The 17,110-nt window shown below is 47.0% G+C and overlaps 1 protein-coding gene across 1 annotated transcript in view; it reads right to left on the minus strand.

The window, feature by feature from the left end:
• Positions 1-2,024: 2,024 nt before the first annotated feature.
• The window catches only part of LOC121833409 (mucin-17-like), a 31,497-nt gene continuing 16,411 nt past the window's right edge, over positions 2,025-17,110 (minus strand). Inside the window, exons 2-3 of the mRNA XM_042286661.1 lie at positions 12,985-13,437; positions 2,025-2,855 (exon numbers count right to left, since the gene is read on the minus strand). Coding sequence (XP_042142595.1) covers positions 2,489-2,855; positions 12,985-13,437 — 820 coding nt within the window. The 3' untranslated portion in view covers positions 2,025-2,488. The remainder of the gene's footprint in view (positions 2,856-12,984; positions 13,438-17,110) is intronic.

The following is a 17,110-nucleotide window of genomic DNA, read 5'->3' on the forward strand; positions in this document are numbered from 1 at the left end:
TTATGGTTTGAACTTCCATTCACGTCTTGCTTTCCCCTCGGTCAATCCTCCCACACAAGATCTTTTAAGTTCCCTTGGAGCGTTAACAACACCGGCAGACTGCCACTCTCTTCTGGGGAATTTCGCTCGCAGGTTTAGAGAGCGCCCAGATTTGGAGCGTGCATCTTCCGCAGGCAGATCCGTATCAAGTTGGTCATCCTCCGCTCGCATATTTGTGGCACCGCCCGGCCCCGTGGAGCGCCTCCAAACCCGCCGGACTGAGCAGTGGAATTTTCACGGAGCTTGGCGGAAGTCGACAGAAGCACGCCACGCCATTTCCCTTATCTCGACGGTGCACATGCGCGGTCGAGGTCGCCGTATCGACCGGGCCGTCGAGTTGGATCTGTTCGGATGCATCGATTGTTTACGCGGGATTGTGACGGCTGGAACAATCCTGCTTCGTGTAGATCATGGGTGCAGAGCCGGGACTGAGGCATCGCAAATCGTAATCTCTGAAGTCCGTGATCGTGAGAGGAAACACGCGAGGAAGAACGACAGGAAATTCGAAGGAACCAGACACCAGTTTAGGCCTGTTCATTTTGCCGCCACTGATTGTTTGGCATTTTACACTGCATGTCGCCGGCGTTTTCTCATGCAATAAAGCAAGACTAGACTAGGCAATGACCGTGCAAGCGATATGGTTTGTTACCTTTTTATGTTGATTAAAGACTTACTAGTAATCTGAGCTCCACCGATGGCGATCGCTGTGCGTGCCCCGCCACTTTAAAGCGGCCGAAAGGCAAGTGGCGGTGGCGAACGCGGATGTCTTCCTCGTTTTTTGTGCCATGGACTCCATGATACATGGAGTCCATGATACATGGAGTCCATGCGAGTCCATCTTCCGCTCGTTAATATGGGGCGGGTTGCACGGATCGGATTTCCGCCTCCCTCGCGAATTTTTAAAAGCGTTTGGGATCTACCTACAGAATTCAACATTAATCTTATTGCTGATATTTCGTAGATACGGCAATACGACAGGTGTAGCTCTCGACCTTTGCCTATCCGAGCCTCCCCTCCCCCCCCCCCCCCCCCCCGCATTTTTTTTATTTCTTGCTAATTATGAGTTTTCTTAAAAAGATTCCCGCCCTTTTTCATTTTTCATTATCTCTCAATGCGCCGAAAAAGTGAGGGAGAGAATACGAGAGCGCGCGTGGACGTCAGGATGCCGAGCTCTAGCTTTGATACCAATCATTCGTGGGTACTGTCGAGACCGGTTACAACGAAGTCGGTTATAACGAAATAGCGGCTACAGCAAAGATGATCAGGCTTTCCCATCCTTTCTGCATTTCGTTATAACCAAAGTCCGTTATAACGAAATAGAGGATATATCGAAGTTATTTCCGATTCCCGTTGACTTCGCTATAACCGGTCTCGACAGCATACATCTAAATCTAGCTGTCTCTGTCTTCACTACACTCGTCGAACGCGTTCGAATGCAAGAGTCAATCGCCAAACCCCGGCGTTCTGGGTTCGAACGCCTTCGACGAGTGCAACGAACATAAAGTTGTTATAAAGTACGCCAAAGGTTCAGCTGGTGCTAGTGTGCGGTTTCGAATTAAAGCAGACGGCAACCAGTCTGAAATTGACTTGCGGTAATCCATTCCTAAGGGAAAAGGTGGGTGCATTTATTATCTGCGCTTGATTAATAAAGCCAACATTACGAAGAACACTTTTGGAATAGGTAGCTTGGAATTTCTCAGTCGTGTGCATAAAAATATTGGTCAGTTACAGTTATGCTTTTCTTTCAAATTAATGGCTTTAAACATAGTGCAAAAATAGTTTCATTCATGTCTTAATGTCACTGTCCGACACTGCTGGCGCGAACACGGCATTGGCATTTTTCTGCATGGGGGTTATGTGTTAAAGCCATGAAGGGTATCTAGAAAATAATATGAGGCGTCCAAAACTACGTAGTAACGCTCTATCAGTACCTACCTGCGCAAGTAGACGATCAGAATAAAGTGAAAGCCAAATAGTGAGTGCAATTCACAATAAAGAACATTCGTTTTATTCTCTCTGCTCGCGTATGGGTCCGATGTTCAGTCTTTTTTTTTAGCGTTTTAAACATTGAAAACTTTGAGAATGAAGGAAAGTCAGAAACCTCTTATTCTCCGATAAACTCAGCACAATAAAAAAAAATATTTTATAGTCCGCTTTTACTGTAAACGCGTTTCTACTGCTCTTAAATGGGAGTCATTTTAGTGGTGTATATATATATATATATATATATATATATATATATATACCAGAGATATTCAATAATTGCAGCATCTCGATGTTCGCGCTCCTCGAACAAGCCCTACGTTCTTTTCAATTATTCTTGCTTAAATTCGCCGCTTGTCTTTACGCACTTGCTGTGGTACATAGCTGTCCCCGGAATACTGGGAAGTTAAACAACGCCCAGTGATCATAAAAATACTCTAACTAAAGCAATTGCGCCTTTATAATGTTAATAATTGCCGTGCGGATTGTTGACCCATGGGTAGTTTTTGGGACAGGTGTTTCCGCAGATCCGCATGTACCGTTCATTTCCGGGAGGCGTCGTTTTGTAAGGGCAGGTTTTCAACTTCGGACACGTGGACTCGGGCAGGTTGTCTTTGGTGCAGCGGCGCTGAACGTAGCTGCTTTTGGGCTCAGGGTACCTCATAAAGTCGAGCACTTCGGACACGGTGACCAGGTACACGTCTTCCTTTTGCAGGAGCCAGTCCACGAAGCGAAGGTAGCCTTTCTTCCGTTCTTCTTCCCGGAGCCACGCCTCGTGAAGGAAGACAGGAAACGGAGCCCGGTTGCTGTTGTAGAAGTTCTCGAAGTTAAACCTGCGTCGAAGATGTACACTATGGCGAATCGGAAACTATACACACACGTTCTACAACCGGTGCCTTGGAAGGCTTCTTCGACTGGGCCTTCTAGAATCCTGTCCCGCCCTATGCATCTAAAGTCGCCCCGAAGTTGCAACAAACGACGTGACAGATGCCAGCGAGCCATGCTTTCGGAAGTCGCGATCCTGGCGGTTCATCGTCTATATCCTGGCAAGAAAGGCGAGCGGCCACAAGGGTCGCTGTCATCGCAGCGTTCCAGCTCCTGCCTGTTTAAGCTTCCGTGAACTGTCTGTGTGCGAGCACGGTGTAAGAGTGTTTAAGGCTGCGGTCCCACGGCAGCCATCTTGAACAAGGCGTTAGTTCAACCAATAGATGGCGACACGCACCCGTGGGGTGGCCGAAACATTGGTTCACAGTGGGATGGCTCGAGCAACATCACGTTCCCCTCGTGGCCTTGCTCGCGCCGCTGCCAGCTGTGCTCAGCTAGCTCAAGTAGCGTGGCCCAGCAAACGGATGTATGCGGAGATGCGGTTGGGTGGTTGTAACGGGCTTTCGCAACAAATCTTACCAAGAAGGAATCAAATGTTGATTGACGAGTCAATATTCTATCAATGAAAATTTCCTCTGCAGGAATGCACGCTCAGTAGACTCACACTTCCAAGACACCAGTGGAAGCGGACGGGAAGTCGCGATTTACGGTACTTACCTCACCATTTTAACGACGACTAAAATAACGTCACGAATTATTGTGTTTCACGGGGTCCGGAAGATGTCGTAAAGGTTGTTACATTATAGTTCCCAGAAAACAAACGCCGTTTCAATATTTTCGGAAGTACCGACACACATAATGTTGTAAGTACAGCTTAGGAGCAATATGATAAAAACCATCACAAGAAATAGGAAGACGTTTATTTGCAATGATGACGCTATGAATGAACGGCGTTTAGCGACGGCAAGTTATGAGCGTTCGGGAATTTATAAGTTCACGTGATTGCTAACTATGGACATGCGTTTTTGTCGGGAGATGGTGTCGCGGTGATGACCTGATATCGGACGACTCGTGGCAGTCGAACAAGCAAGTTTTTTTGTCAGCGAATGGTAAGTGTCCACTGTCAAGCACAACACGTGGCTACCGACGTTGTCGACGTTTCGAACACTTACCGCTTTCGACAAAAGTCCTGGCACCTGGGCTAACTTTCTGGAAAGACTCGAAGTCTTCCTTGAGTCCAACGCCATCATGAACAGTAACTGAAAACGATTAACTATTCAATCGGTGGGCGGCGAAACGTATCCGCATCTGCGGAGTCATGGACGATGCGTACTCTAAGTGGCTGGAAGTTTACACGATGCCTGCCACGACGTCCAAACACGTCATTGACGTTCTACGGTCTCTTGTACCTACTTTTGCACTACCGAAAATACTTTTCTCTGATAACACGCAAAATATTGCTTCAAACAAAATAAACAAATTTTTGAAGAAAAAAAACGGCATCAGGCATCACATTAGTGCACCATACCATCCTTCAACTAACGGCCATGCAGAACAGATGGTGTGCGAAACAAAACAAAAAGCCCTTTTGAAGCTTACGAAAGAAGCAGTTCAGTGAAGTATCGCCAGGTTGTTGTTCCAGCAGCACGCCACGGTCTCATCTTACACGGTAAAAACACCCGCCGAAGCAATATTCAGCGGACGAAGAGCCACACCCCTCGATCTCATGATACCATGGCTTACGAACGAAGATCGAGAGATTCCCAGATCGGGAGTAATTGCAGTTTATTCGGTCGGACAACTCGTCTACGTAAGGAATTTCAGCGGAAGTCGGGCCTTCCATGTAAAACTTGCGTAGAAAAGGCTCTATGTTGGTTGACCAGAAGGTGTCATCTCTCTGAATACGTTGGATATCAATGCCCTTGAGTGTAAATATAACTGCATGGTGCATGGTCTAGCGCACACCAGCTCCGAGCACTTGGAGCGAAAGCTCGCGCTGCAGAAGCCACCCCGCCCCTGCCCGTTTCGATCTGGAAGAGCAGCGTACCGGCGTGCGGTCGTGTGTATCACTACTGCGTGGTGCACGTTAAAGACCCCAGGTTTACGGTTGTACCGCACTGGCTAAATTGCTCATCTACAGCTGAGAGTCAGACGCCCACTAAGGCGGACTAACTTCCGGCTGTATAAACATACACACAACAATTTGCAATTAGACGCATAATAACAAAGAGCACAGCGTGCCGCCTCTTTCTTTTGGATACCTCTTTTTAAACCAGCGCAAGCTTGCGCGTTCTCTCTTTTGAGACGGTTAGAACGGTCGCACATAAAACCCGCGTTTCTCCTACCTGGCCGCTTCCTCCTCTCATTATGTGTAGTTGGTTATAACTAAATAAGCTATAATAATAGTGTATTATTCATATTTACTTTCAGTTTCAGTCAGGGAGAAGGAGTTTTGCGGGAACTAGAGCAAATAAATGAGCTGCGCTTGAAGTATCGGCACTCTCTTCGCCCTCAGTGTTGTGAACGCCGCCATTCTGGTGATTGTGCAGAGCAGGCGCAACTGCCGATCGTCATGATTTAAAAGTGAGACATCCTCAGCATTAGGAAGCTCATGTAATCTTGCTTTGCTTTGTCGCACACTGTTTAAATTTGAGGACGGAAAAGCGTTTCTTGTGATTTCAGATAAAGCTTCAAATAACTGGCAAACATGATTTTAAGCCACAATATGGCCAAGTGTCGCTACTCTTACGCGTAGCTTATTTAATGACACTATTCATGCTCTTGTTCAAGAGGCTTGTAATACCTGGAGGGGCCATGACGTAAGCCCCGTGGATTCCACAAGCCACTACCTTTTGACACCGGCCTCTTCCTCATTGTTCCCACTTGTGCCAGTAATACCCTTGTTACACGGGTGCATTTAACTGCAGTTACGCTAAGCCACAGTTATACCCCTGTTACACGGGCACACTTAACCACGGTTAACTCAGCTTAACTGCTGTTGCGCGGCACCACAGATACCGCACTATAGTCTCTGACAGCTATTTCTGAAGAAGTGAAGAGCGCGCGCGCACTGCTTCGACAGATGCTCAAGATGCTCAAGCGCACGTTCGCCCATAGCTTTGACTGCATAGCCGCAGAATGTTGTCCGCAAATATTGTGCGCTAACTGTGGCTTAGCGTAACTGCAGTTAAGTGTGCCCGTGTTATACCCCTGTTACACGGGCACACTTAACCGCGGTTAACTCAACTTAACTGCTGTTTCGCAGCACCACAGATACCGCACTATACTCTCTGACAGCTATATCAGAAGAAGTGAAGAGCGCGAGCGCACTGCTTCGATAGATGCTCAAGATGCTCGAGGGCACGTTCGCCCATAGCTTTGACTGCATAGCCGCAGAATGTTGTCCGCAAGTATTGTGCGCTATCTGTGGCTTAGCGTAACTGCAGTTAATTGGGCCCGTGTAATAAGGGTATAACAAGGGTATTAGCGCACAATACTGGCCGACAACATTCTCCGACTATGCAGTCAAAGCTATGGGCGAACGTGCGCTAGAGCATCTCGAGCACACATCAAAGCAGTGCACGAGCGCTCTCCACTTCTTCTGAAATAGCTGTCCGAGAGTATAGTGCGGTAACTGTGGTGCCACGTAACAGCAGTTAAAGCTGAGTTAACCACGGTTAAGGGTGCTCGTGTAACAGGGGTATAAAGTAGCTACGGTTCAGAGTAACGACGCTTGGCCATATTGTGGCTTAAAATCATGGTTGCCAGTTACCTGAAGCTATACCTAAAATCACAGGAAACGCTTTTCCGTACCCCACAAATGTTTAAACAACCCGCGACAGAGCATTGTAATATTGCATAAGCTTCTTAGCACCGCATCTAATGCTGAGGAAGTCGTACTTTTGGATCATGACGATCGGCAGTTGTGTTTGCTCTGAACAAGACCCAAAATGGCGGCGCCCAAAACAATTTTGGGGAACGGAATGCCGATACTTTAAAGCTCATTTAGTGACTCTAGACATGAAGTGAACTCGGGTCTATTATTTTCCTCTTCGTCTTTATCGAATATTGATTTCAATCATATCGAATAATGAACACATTATATCACGCTACACGTGTGTAATTATTTGTCTTAGATTTATTAATCGGACCTAGTACTTAAACCATTCATTTATCGATAGTAAATCTTCCAATATATTTTTAAATGTGAAGGTAAAAAGACACGGAGATTGATGATGATACAGACGCCAACGCCGCCCTCGGAAATCTTCTGAACACTAGATATCAGCAGTTTGTCTGCCATCCGCCAGGTAGCGCAACAAAACACCCAAACAGTTTTTAATTGTTCTTAAAATTACCTAAGCTCTACACCTATTAAGAAACCAACGCAAGATCATTGTGAAAATTTAATACATCGCAATGTATATCTATTCCTAACAATACTGCTATTGGATGCCAATAAATTTGTTTGATGTCCAAAAAAGATATGCATCAAAAACAGGTAAGTTTGAAGGGCTCCTGGAGCGTTATGACTTTGAAAATGAAAAAAAGCCATCGTCCACCTCTTGGGCAACCATTGTAGCTCTAAATGTTATAAAAGATTTTATCATAGCTTAATTATTTCCTCAGCGGCATTTGAAGTACTATGACTCGAAGCACAAAAAAGTGCTACGTTTGATATAAAATATCTAAACAAAAAAATTTTACACAATATTAAATTTTTTTTGCATATTACCAATTATAAGCACTATATGTGTAGGTAATTTCATTGCCCTAGCGCTTGTCGTTAAAAACATATTTGTGCTGAAAAATGTCAATTTTAGGGCAATATTTGGAGGGATGAAAAAAACAAAGTAGTGCAAATACCAAAAAAGTGTATCGTTACATTCTGCTCCGACATCATCTTAACAAAACTGCTATATTGGAACCGTGTTATCTTTAATGGATCGTTCATAAAACATGAACTAGCGGAGCAAGTGAGGGTCCGCGCCGTCATATTCGCAACGCTACAAACGCGCATGAACAGTAAAAACCAACACATGCATAATATCAAATGAAAGAGGATTGCATTGCCTTTCGAATGACATTAATCCCACATAACAGTATTTAAAAGGGGTTGAGTAATGACCTGCCAAAAGGTACCTAAACTGCCAAATTCAGTGGGACCGTGGCCTTAAGTGAAGGCACTGGCGTGAGGAACAATGAGACGCGATAGACTAGATAAAGTACTTTCACGGGCTTTCGCCGCGGGCTGTTGGGCGCGCGCTTGCGCTCGTGAGAGGAGTCTATCTGGCGCTCCGCGTCGGGCAAAGGAGTATATCTTACACTGTGGCGCAGAGCGACGTGCAGCAGGATAGGCGTCTGGTACACCTCCCTCCGGTGCTGCGCGCGACCACGAGGATCGCGGTGGGCGACAGCATGACACGTTTGTTAGCGACGTGCGCGACCAAAAGCGTCGTTGCGGTCAGCTTTCCCCGAGTGGCCCGACGGTGTTAGTTTCGGAATGCGATGTCTCCTAGCTTCCGCTGTGTTCTTTGAAGACACCATCGAACTTGTCGTCGCAACTGATGGTATGTAGTCAAGGTAACAACTCGTGACGTCACGGCGAAGCCAATCCTAGTCGTGACGTCACGGATGGAAACTACAAGAGGGCGCCACCGAAGCATCTCGACGCTAATAAAATCATCAGGCGAAGATCGCGAGACCACATTTAGGTACACATGGAAAACACAACAGTCGGAGACGGGTTCCGGGCACCAGACTAAAGATGACCGAGTTTCCCAAGTATGTGTGCAGAGTAATGCAGGGGTGAATGAAAAGAAAACGTGTTTGTGTTTGCAAAGCGCGGTTGCATATACCATTTAAGAAATTCAGTCTGGAAACTTTGATAACCATTACCATGTCAATGTATGGCGCCTCTCCGAAACTAATAACGGCCTTCTTGAGGCTGAGGAAGGAAGAGATTGAAGATACTACCAAGCGGATGATAGACGAGGCATGTACGTTCTAAACGTCAGTGCAACACCACAGCTGTTGGGTAGCGTTTAGTACGGAATTCGGCCCAATAAGTCTTTTGGCAGAAGTCTGGCTCTAAAGCCTTTTGATAGCGGAAATTTAATTAAGAGGCGTATGGGTCGCCACTTTGTACTAGTTACTTCTAACGTCACACCACTGAAAATGAAACAAACCGAGAAAGAATGACGAGGTGCTCGAACTAATTCTCATCTGCCATTGACGTGCAAAAGTGACGGTGTACGAGGAAATGCAGTTCCAAGGGGTCATGAAACGATATTGGGTTGGAATGTTCCTAACATTACAGAGACGTACTAATCCTAGTCTGGCCCAGGGTGTAAGATAATACTCTTCAGGTGAGGACAGCGCGCTCCTCGTGACGTGCCGATAAAGTTATTTTTTCACTCAATCTCTTTCTCTCTCTCACTATGGTTTCGAGCGGCGCCGGCAGATGACTCGTCGAGCCGTGAGCACGTAAAGCCCCTCAATATGTTTTCGTTTGTCTTTGCAAGTAGCGCCAAATGCGCGAGCGCACGTGGCCCAGGTCTCGAGCGGCCCTTGGAAGCAAATGGCGGCGCAGCACTGAAATGAGCGGCCCTTGGAAGCGAATGGCGGCGGAGCACCCGCTCGTGGCACGTGTCTTGCGCATTTCCACAACAATGGTTGGCGGTACTTGTGAAAACACCTTTATCAAGGGGCTTTATGAGCACGGTGTAAGACGCAGGAGGCAGGCAGCAGTGCACAAGACGGCTTGTGCCGCCTCATGCTCCATTCGCGCAGATACAGTGTTCTAAAGGGTGTAGTGGCAAGAGCGGCGCACGCTTACAACGACGCTCGTGAAGACGGTCGATGTAGATACCGCGAGTGGCGCTGAAGTTCTGTGCCCTAGGAGAATTAATGGCACGTGTGCGGTGAACGAAGAAGACGACGAGGGTGACGCGGTACGCTTCTCCGAAATGTAGCACCGTAGAACTTCTTTCGCAGCTATTAAACCTGCAACCCAAGTGATAGCGTTGCTGAACGATGTGTCAGAACTGGGGGGGGGGGGGGGGGGGGTCGGTATTAATAAAATTATCTCCCTCAAAACACGGGAATATTTCAAGTAGAGGATAGCACACACTCTAGAGGCATTAGTCTAAAGGCAGAACTACAATTTACTATACTTCGTTTCACCTTATGTTGTACCGCCGCGAAGGCTAGAAGCGCGAGCTCATAGCGTTGGCAGCTGCTCTTAATTCACGAGAGCGTGTGCCGCCGAGATGTGCCCCAGAGCAAAGAGCTCGCGCTTGAAGTCTTTCCTGTGGTACATCATTCATAAGGTGAAACAGAGTATACAGAACAACATTAGCAGTTGTTTCGCACCGCGAAAAGCTCCAGTCAAACCACAGTAGTAAGCGCCTAAAGGGGTGTCCAAACAGGACACTACAAAACTCACGACTCCGGCAAATCGTGAAAATTGAAGCGGACGCTTCTATTTTTACGGTCTGTCGGAGTCGTGAAAATGTTTGCAGGAGTCGTGAAAATTTTTACGATCACGACTGCTCTCCTCTTCAGATTGACGTCACACGCCACCTGCGTCTGGCCCACCACGCCAACGCCCTCGCGTACCGCCGTCGCCTCGGCTCGAAGGCCAATGAGGTCCGGCCTCGGGTGGATTTGGGACACTCCTGCGTCGAAGGGTGCGTTTCGCCCACCTCGGATCTGCTTTCTTTGTCGAGATTCACTTTCGTCGTGATGGCGTCCGATGCGGTTCCGTATAGACGCTTTCAGACAGCTGTGCTTGGGCGCCGCCATTAACGACCTTCAGTTTTTGTTCCCTCTTATTTTGTTCGCTCCACTTCATTAGTACCACAGCAGGACGGATTACTGCCATTTTAAATGTTACTGTTTCCTTCTCCCTAGCACAGGCCCTTGTGGAGACTCGTCAACACCCGCTTCGGTGACTCGGCATCTCGGTAAGACAAGAGAAGCTCGGCTATGGCGGCTCAGTCTGGCGCGCGCTGAAAGCGCCTATTGTGAGCGGAGGCCTTGAGCGATTGACCGACAGCCAACAGAGCGTGTGAGTGGCTCTCCGGACCCACGTGATAAGCAGAGCAAGGCCGCCGTGGAGGAAGCGAGGGGGAGATTTGACGGAGGGAAGTTTCCCCCCCGGGAAGAATTGACGGAGGGAAATTTCCCTCCGACGGCCGGAAGCGGATCGCGGCAGAGCGCGGCACGATTTGCCGGAGTCGTGAGTTTTGTAGTGTCCTGTTTGGACACCCCTTAACAGCGCTGATGATGGGGCTGACGGGGGCGCGCTCCTAGGGCACAGAACAGCAGCGCCATGGTGTCGTCTACGCACAAAATCTTCACAAAGCGGCCGCCGCTCTAGCCACTACTCCAGCGAGGTTGTCGCACGTGCAGAAAGACCACGGTGTACCGGGGTGTCATAACAACGAGATGATTTTTTTCGCTCTCACACAGTTTCTCCGTTTGGCCGCCGGCGACACTGTCAGCCGCGGGCACGGTCCCCGCGGAATAATGCAGCCTTTCGGATGCCAGTCGAACGAACGCTATCTGATTCCTCGGGCCGCGCGTTTAGCCCCGTTGTGTCCTCACCTAAAGTGTGGATCTTACACCGTGTTCTGGTCCCACTATAGACAATTGCAAGCATGGCGCCACAAGTGGTGCCTCATGCGTGCAAGCGCGTGCAACGCGCGGGTGAACGTAGCTTTCGCAAGCTCGTAATCGCACGGGCGTGCCTGCTCGAGCAGAGACATGGCGGCGGCCAGTCGTCCAGCTTGCAATCGTCTATACTCGCACGGACCGCCACTGGAGCAGATTCTTCTTTGTCGCGGTAAACTTGCGAGGTTAAAAGGGGTCTATTTCTTTTAGTCTTGCCTTCGTAAAGCTTTATGACGTAATTGTGGGATTGAAACCTCCTGTACGACAACAGTCGAGCGCGGCTCATGAATTAGACACTAGGACTGCGCGAGTACTTGACTTCGGCTCGTAACAATGCAATGGCGGGCATTCAGGTAGTGGCTCGTGCCCAACCACTGCGTTCATGAGAATAGCCGAACCCTAACAATGCCTGGAGCTCAGCACACGTTTTCTACTTTGCCAATCCCAGCGCGTGGGTATGATTAACCTTGGCGGTATATGAGAGACCCAAGGCCACGGGACCGCTTGTTCTAGCTCCCAGTAGACCTATTGCTAAATTACCCAAGCATCAAGGAGAATGCAGGAATTGGTGTTACACGCGCCGCACGTGCTGGCCTCAGCAGTAGTAAATTTTCTAAAGCAAATGCCTAAAACAAACGGCATCTTGCACGCGCGTTCGTCAACGCTTTATTTTGGTTATTTTCTTCCAAGCTTTTATACGGGGAAGGCGTGCGTGTGTGGCGCGTGGAACACCAAACCCTGCACTCTCCTTGATGCCTGGGTAATAAAGCAATAGATCTGTTTGGTCTGTTGAGAGGATGAACAATGCTTACATTTCTCGAATTTATTTGCCGAAAGCCATTCTTAGAAAGAAAAACAAAGGCAAGTTTATTCGGTTGTTAACGCGAGGGAGTGTTTCTGAGTAGTATTTAGCGAAAGTAAAAAACATCGTTTTATGGCCCATTTAACGCCAGATGGCACTGATTTTCGAAAAGGCTATATTGCGTTCAATTAAGCGCAGTCTTGTATTACTTGAGGAAAAAATGTAACTGGCCGTTACATAAAAAAGTAACCATTAGTTCTCCGATTACAGTAGATTTTCGAAACTACAGTATTTCGCCAGTTCGAAAACGGGTCCTTCGTACTGTCCATCGTTTAATCAGAAACACATAATTATGGACAACTTTTTGATAAACCATTCTCCTTTAGGTGTTCTGGTTGGAGGAGTTCTTGGAGGGAAACATCAAACGAACAAATGGCGTTATAAGGAACGGCAAGGGAAAAAAAGTAACGGATACGAATACTTTTTGAATACTAACCTTAAAAGTAATCAGATTACTCTTGTGATTACTTCCGAATAAATATAATCAATTGATTACGAAATTACGCTAAAAGGTAATCAATTGCAAGTAATTTCATTAATGAGTACCGTACAAGTATATAATTTAAGTGTAATGAAATCAACGTATTGCTGTCACTTACCTTAGGTACTCAAATGTCTCACTGGAAGTTTTCAGTTCCGGTTGGCAGGCGTCCGCCATCGAACAGTGCCCGTATTTATCGACTCCTCCCTCCTGATATTTTCTGAACAAGTAGTTCAGGGGCACGGTCCAGAGGCCGGGATAGCTGTCGTTGGGACACTCCTTCACCATGCAAGGCTTCTGGAAGCCGTAGTCGAGCGTGTACGGAAAGACCGGGGCGTCGTATGGGCCGTCCCGCTTGTGGATCAGCGTGCAGTCGTAGTCGAAGTGACGGTGCAGCATCCGGAAACCGGCATCGCCCCCGGTGAAGAGGAAGGGACCCCGGAGACCCCTGATGTCTTGTGCGGGAACGTTGGCGTACTTCTCCACCATCAGCCTCTCGTCGACGACCTCGCGCTCCCATTTCTCCGTGTCCAGGCCATTCCAGTAGCTTTTACCGTTATCTGTCTGATGACTAGAAGAAGAAAACAAAGCAAAAAAAAAAAAAAAGAGCTCGTCAGGATTGTCATTTTGTAGGATCTGGAGCTTTCGCCTGTTTGAGCGTTCAGACTCCACTCCTGCCCGTTTTGATCTGGATGAGCATCGTACCAGCATGCGATCTTGTATCGCTATTACGTGATGCACGTCGGCAGTGGTAGCAGTATTGCTATCCTGGAGTGCTAGTAGTATACTGCTGCTAGAACCCTTGCAGTGGTACTCTGGTGGCTAAATTTTGCATCTACAGCGGAGGTAGCAGTCGCTGATTGGGGCTGAATGACGTCGCTGTCTACATATGCATACATCACCGTTACTTTTCAAAGCAGGGATTTCTTTTAAACAAAACCGTCAAACCTCAGAACTTTTCCGTCCGCCCATCCGTACATTTCTCTGCTACATTTAGAGGGAGATATACGCGACGTGATCTAAACACCAATTCAGCTTCCCTACTAAATTTAATGGGGAAATTGACGTCTCCTGACATAAAAACTAGTTCAGTTTCCTCGCTAAAGTCAAAAGAAAAATTGATGCTACGTGACCCATAAATAAATTTAATTACCTCGCTAAAGTTAGCCCAATAAATTACGCCATGTGACCTCTATGCGAATTTTGTTTCTCGCGCTAATTAATGGAGGAACCGACGTCTAACGACCTGGATACCAATTCAGTTTCCCCATAAAGTTTTGCGGGGATATTGACGTCACCCGACCGATACCCCTACTCAGTTTCCTCCGCTAAATTTAGCGGGGAGATTTACGTCGCGTGACCTGATATCACGGGACGTGAATTGTCCAGTTGAATTTAGCGGACAGTTCATGAGGCAACCATACGCTCAATATAGCCGCGAATCTGTGACGGGTGCCAGGGCACAGTGCGATGTTTTGAACGGAAACGACCAATTACACGGCTGCGATCGCCGGCGATCGCAAACGGCCACGGTGCTATCATGGCGAAAAAAATCGAGTGGAGACGGATGCGGCGTCACTTGTTTGGTTTAAATATATTTGAAGCTCATAAGTTTGTGACTATTTATTCCTTATTCTCCATATCTTCTCGTTATAGATAGAATCGCGCGAGTTCAATTGCCGTTACAGGCCGGCGTACACTTCGTGCTTTCCACTTTTGCCTCCCCTCCCCTCCCTATTTTCCTATATCCTCTTCACTTTTTACCTTGCCCCAACTTGGGTACCCTCGCAGCTTACGAGAAGGGAGCGCTAAGGGGATTATCTTCCCTGCAGAACACCGAGGTTGTTCGTCGGCCTTTAAAAAAAAAAAAAAAAGAAACCTAAAACTTTTTTTTTTTTTTTCGCGAAGGGTTTTGTTGTAGCGGTAGCCAGACCCCGGAGGCCTCGACCATGGAGTGTTATCACATGCCTTGCTCCGGCGCCCTTATTAGGTCGCGGGTGCTGAGGCCTCCACTGTTCGTCAAGTTATCGTGAAACAGAGTATGGCAGAACGATCGACATAATCCGTACGCCAGGCGCCGAAAGCAGGGAAGGGAATCTGCGCTTCGAGCAGTGCTCTGTAAAAGCAAAGCAGAGTTCGAGCGGCGCATTGGTTTCTTACGTCTTTTTGCATGATCTTAATCAAAACACCAAGTGCACAACATCTTCAACCATGAAGAGTTCCTACATTCAACCCATACGCTCTTACTGAAACTATTTCTCACTATTTCTCGCTACCACCGCTAGGGGATTCGTTTCGGCCTCTTCGCCAAGAGAGCATACCAAGCCTCTATCTGCGTTTGGTGCATGCCCTGGCTTTGGCCCATTTGCTCACTTTTCCCATTGACCAAAATCTTTCTATTCATGGCTCTGGCCTCAGTGCTTGTGAGTCGGGAGGCAAAGATGGCGGAGAAATAAGGGCATGGCCTAAGCGGCCGTTGGCAGTGGCGGCTCGCGAAGCGCCGCCAAACCGCCGACTGCGCATGCGTGACTGTTCAAATTGGGAGCAGACGTCGGAGTTGTTCGCACTGTTCCTTTGTTTTTCTCCACCCGTCGTCTGCCAAGCCTTGTTTTAAAACGTACGTGCGCGCGTCTTTGTTCGATGGATCGACATGTCGAACAAGCGTTGCTCTACAGGATGTCGCGGCAACTACAAAAACACCGAAAAAGCGCACGGGTTGAAGTTCCCCCAAGACGGTGTCCTGCGGCAAGCGTAGACAAGAGCCATCCCGCGGGAGAATCTTCTTGTGTCTCAACACGGCAGGGTAAAAACTCCTCCTTGTTTCGATTCTCCGGGTCTCTTGTATGTACAGTTTCAGCCGCTTCCTAAGTCTCCTGAGCTTCCGTCGAATGACTTACATCGGATGGCATCATGTCGGGCGTCATTCAAAAACGGCTCAATGGGCTCCGAGTCCGTTAGCAGTATTTTGTTACGTTCGACAGCTTTCGTTGAGGACTCGAGATGGGACCGGTACTTTGACAGCCTGTTCATACAAAGCCCGTGTTGCCGGTATATTTCCCCTTGCGGACGGATATGACGTTGAGTGCTGCGCTTGGTGTCCAGGTTAACGGATCCCTCATTAAACAATTTATTCTATTACTACGAATTCACAACCGCCAATATTTCTCAGTTTTGTTTATGCTGTAACGCACTTAGAAAAGAGATGAAACCGCGTAAATAAGTCACATCTATCCGTGCAAAAAGAAGTGCACGATTAAAACTGTTGGCACGCGTGTTCGTACACAATTATGCTTCGTGTAACACGGGGGAACTTAATAAAACGTACTCACAAATTGCTGTCACTTCTACGAAGGCACATTTGTTTTTCAGATGGGCGAGATTCACTTCACGGAGAGTGGTATCCTTCGAGAGACGTCTGTTGCATTGCATTCCCACCGAAAATTGATTTCTCAACGTGCGTTTTTGCCAAGGCTTACTTAAAAGCAGATGCCATTGGAGATCACTATATTTCGTATCAGGAGAGGTGAGTCTTGGTCGAACTGATTGCTACCAGACACCGATAAGATGATGTGATGCGATTTGTAGATAAGCAAACAAATGGAATAAATTTGTCACACCAATGTATCTACAATTCAGCTTTCAGGACTACATTACTCCCTAATAAGAAATCTTCATAATATGTGGCATTCATAATACGAAGGGCCCAATAGTTTTAACTTGTTAATGTTGTGGTCTAAGCTCAAAATTTTTTTTTTCGGAAAATACGTTTCAGAAGTTTGAATTAAAAGATTTATAATTCAGATGAAAAGATTTCAAGTAATTCTAGGAGCAAAAAAAAAAAAAAAGGTAAGCTTTTTTTTTAAATAAATTAAAATCCTTTATAACATCCTTGCAGAAAGGACTCTAGGCCAACAGGAACATCTGACCTCTAATCTTTGCTATGTAAATACACAGCTTAGTTTCAGGCTAGAATGCAGTTATTACATGCCTTAACTACGCCAAATGTGTTGGTACTGTGATGTTGTAATGCCGTTTTCAATCATCCTTTATCGCGTAATTTTTGCGAAGTATTCTTTATAACTAATCCATCTTGCGGGGATAATTATAATTATATCATTTACAATTTCATGCTTGAAAGTAAACCCTATCTATCTGTAGACCTCGTTATACACCTGTTTTTTTTTTCCATTTTACACCAATGATTTTATGTAGTTATAATTTGCCAGCCCATTAAAAGTAGCTTC

This window comes from Ixodes scapularis, unplaced genomic scaffold (assembly GCF_016920785.2).
Source record: "Ixodes scapularis isolate PalLabHiFi unplaced genomic scaffold, ASM1692078v2 PGA_scaffold8__174_contigs__length_109621045, whole genome shotgun sequence".
Classification (NCBI taxonomy): domain Eukaryota; kingdom Metazoa; phylum Arthropoda; class Arachnida; order Ixodida; family Ixodidae; genus Ixodes; species Ixodes scapularis.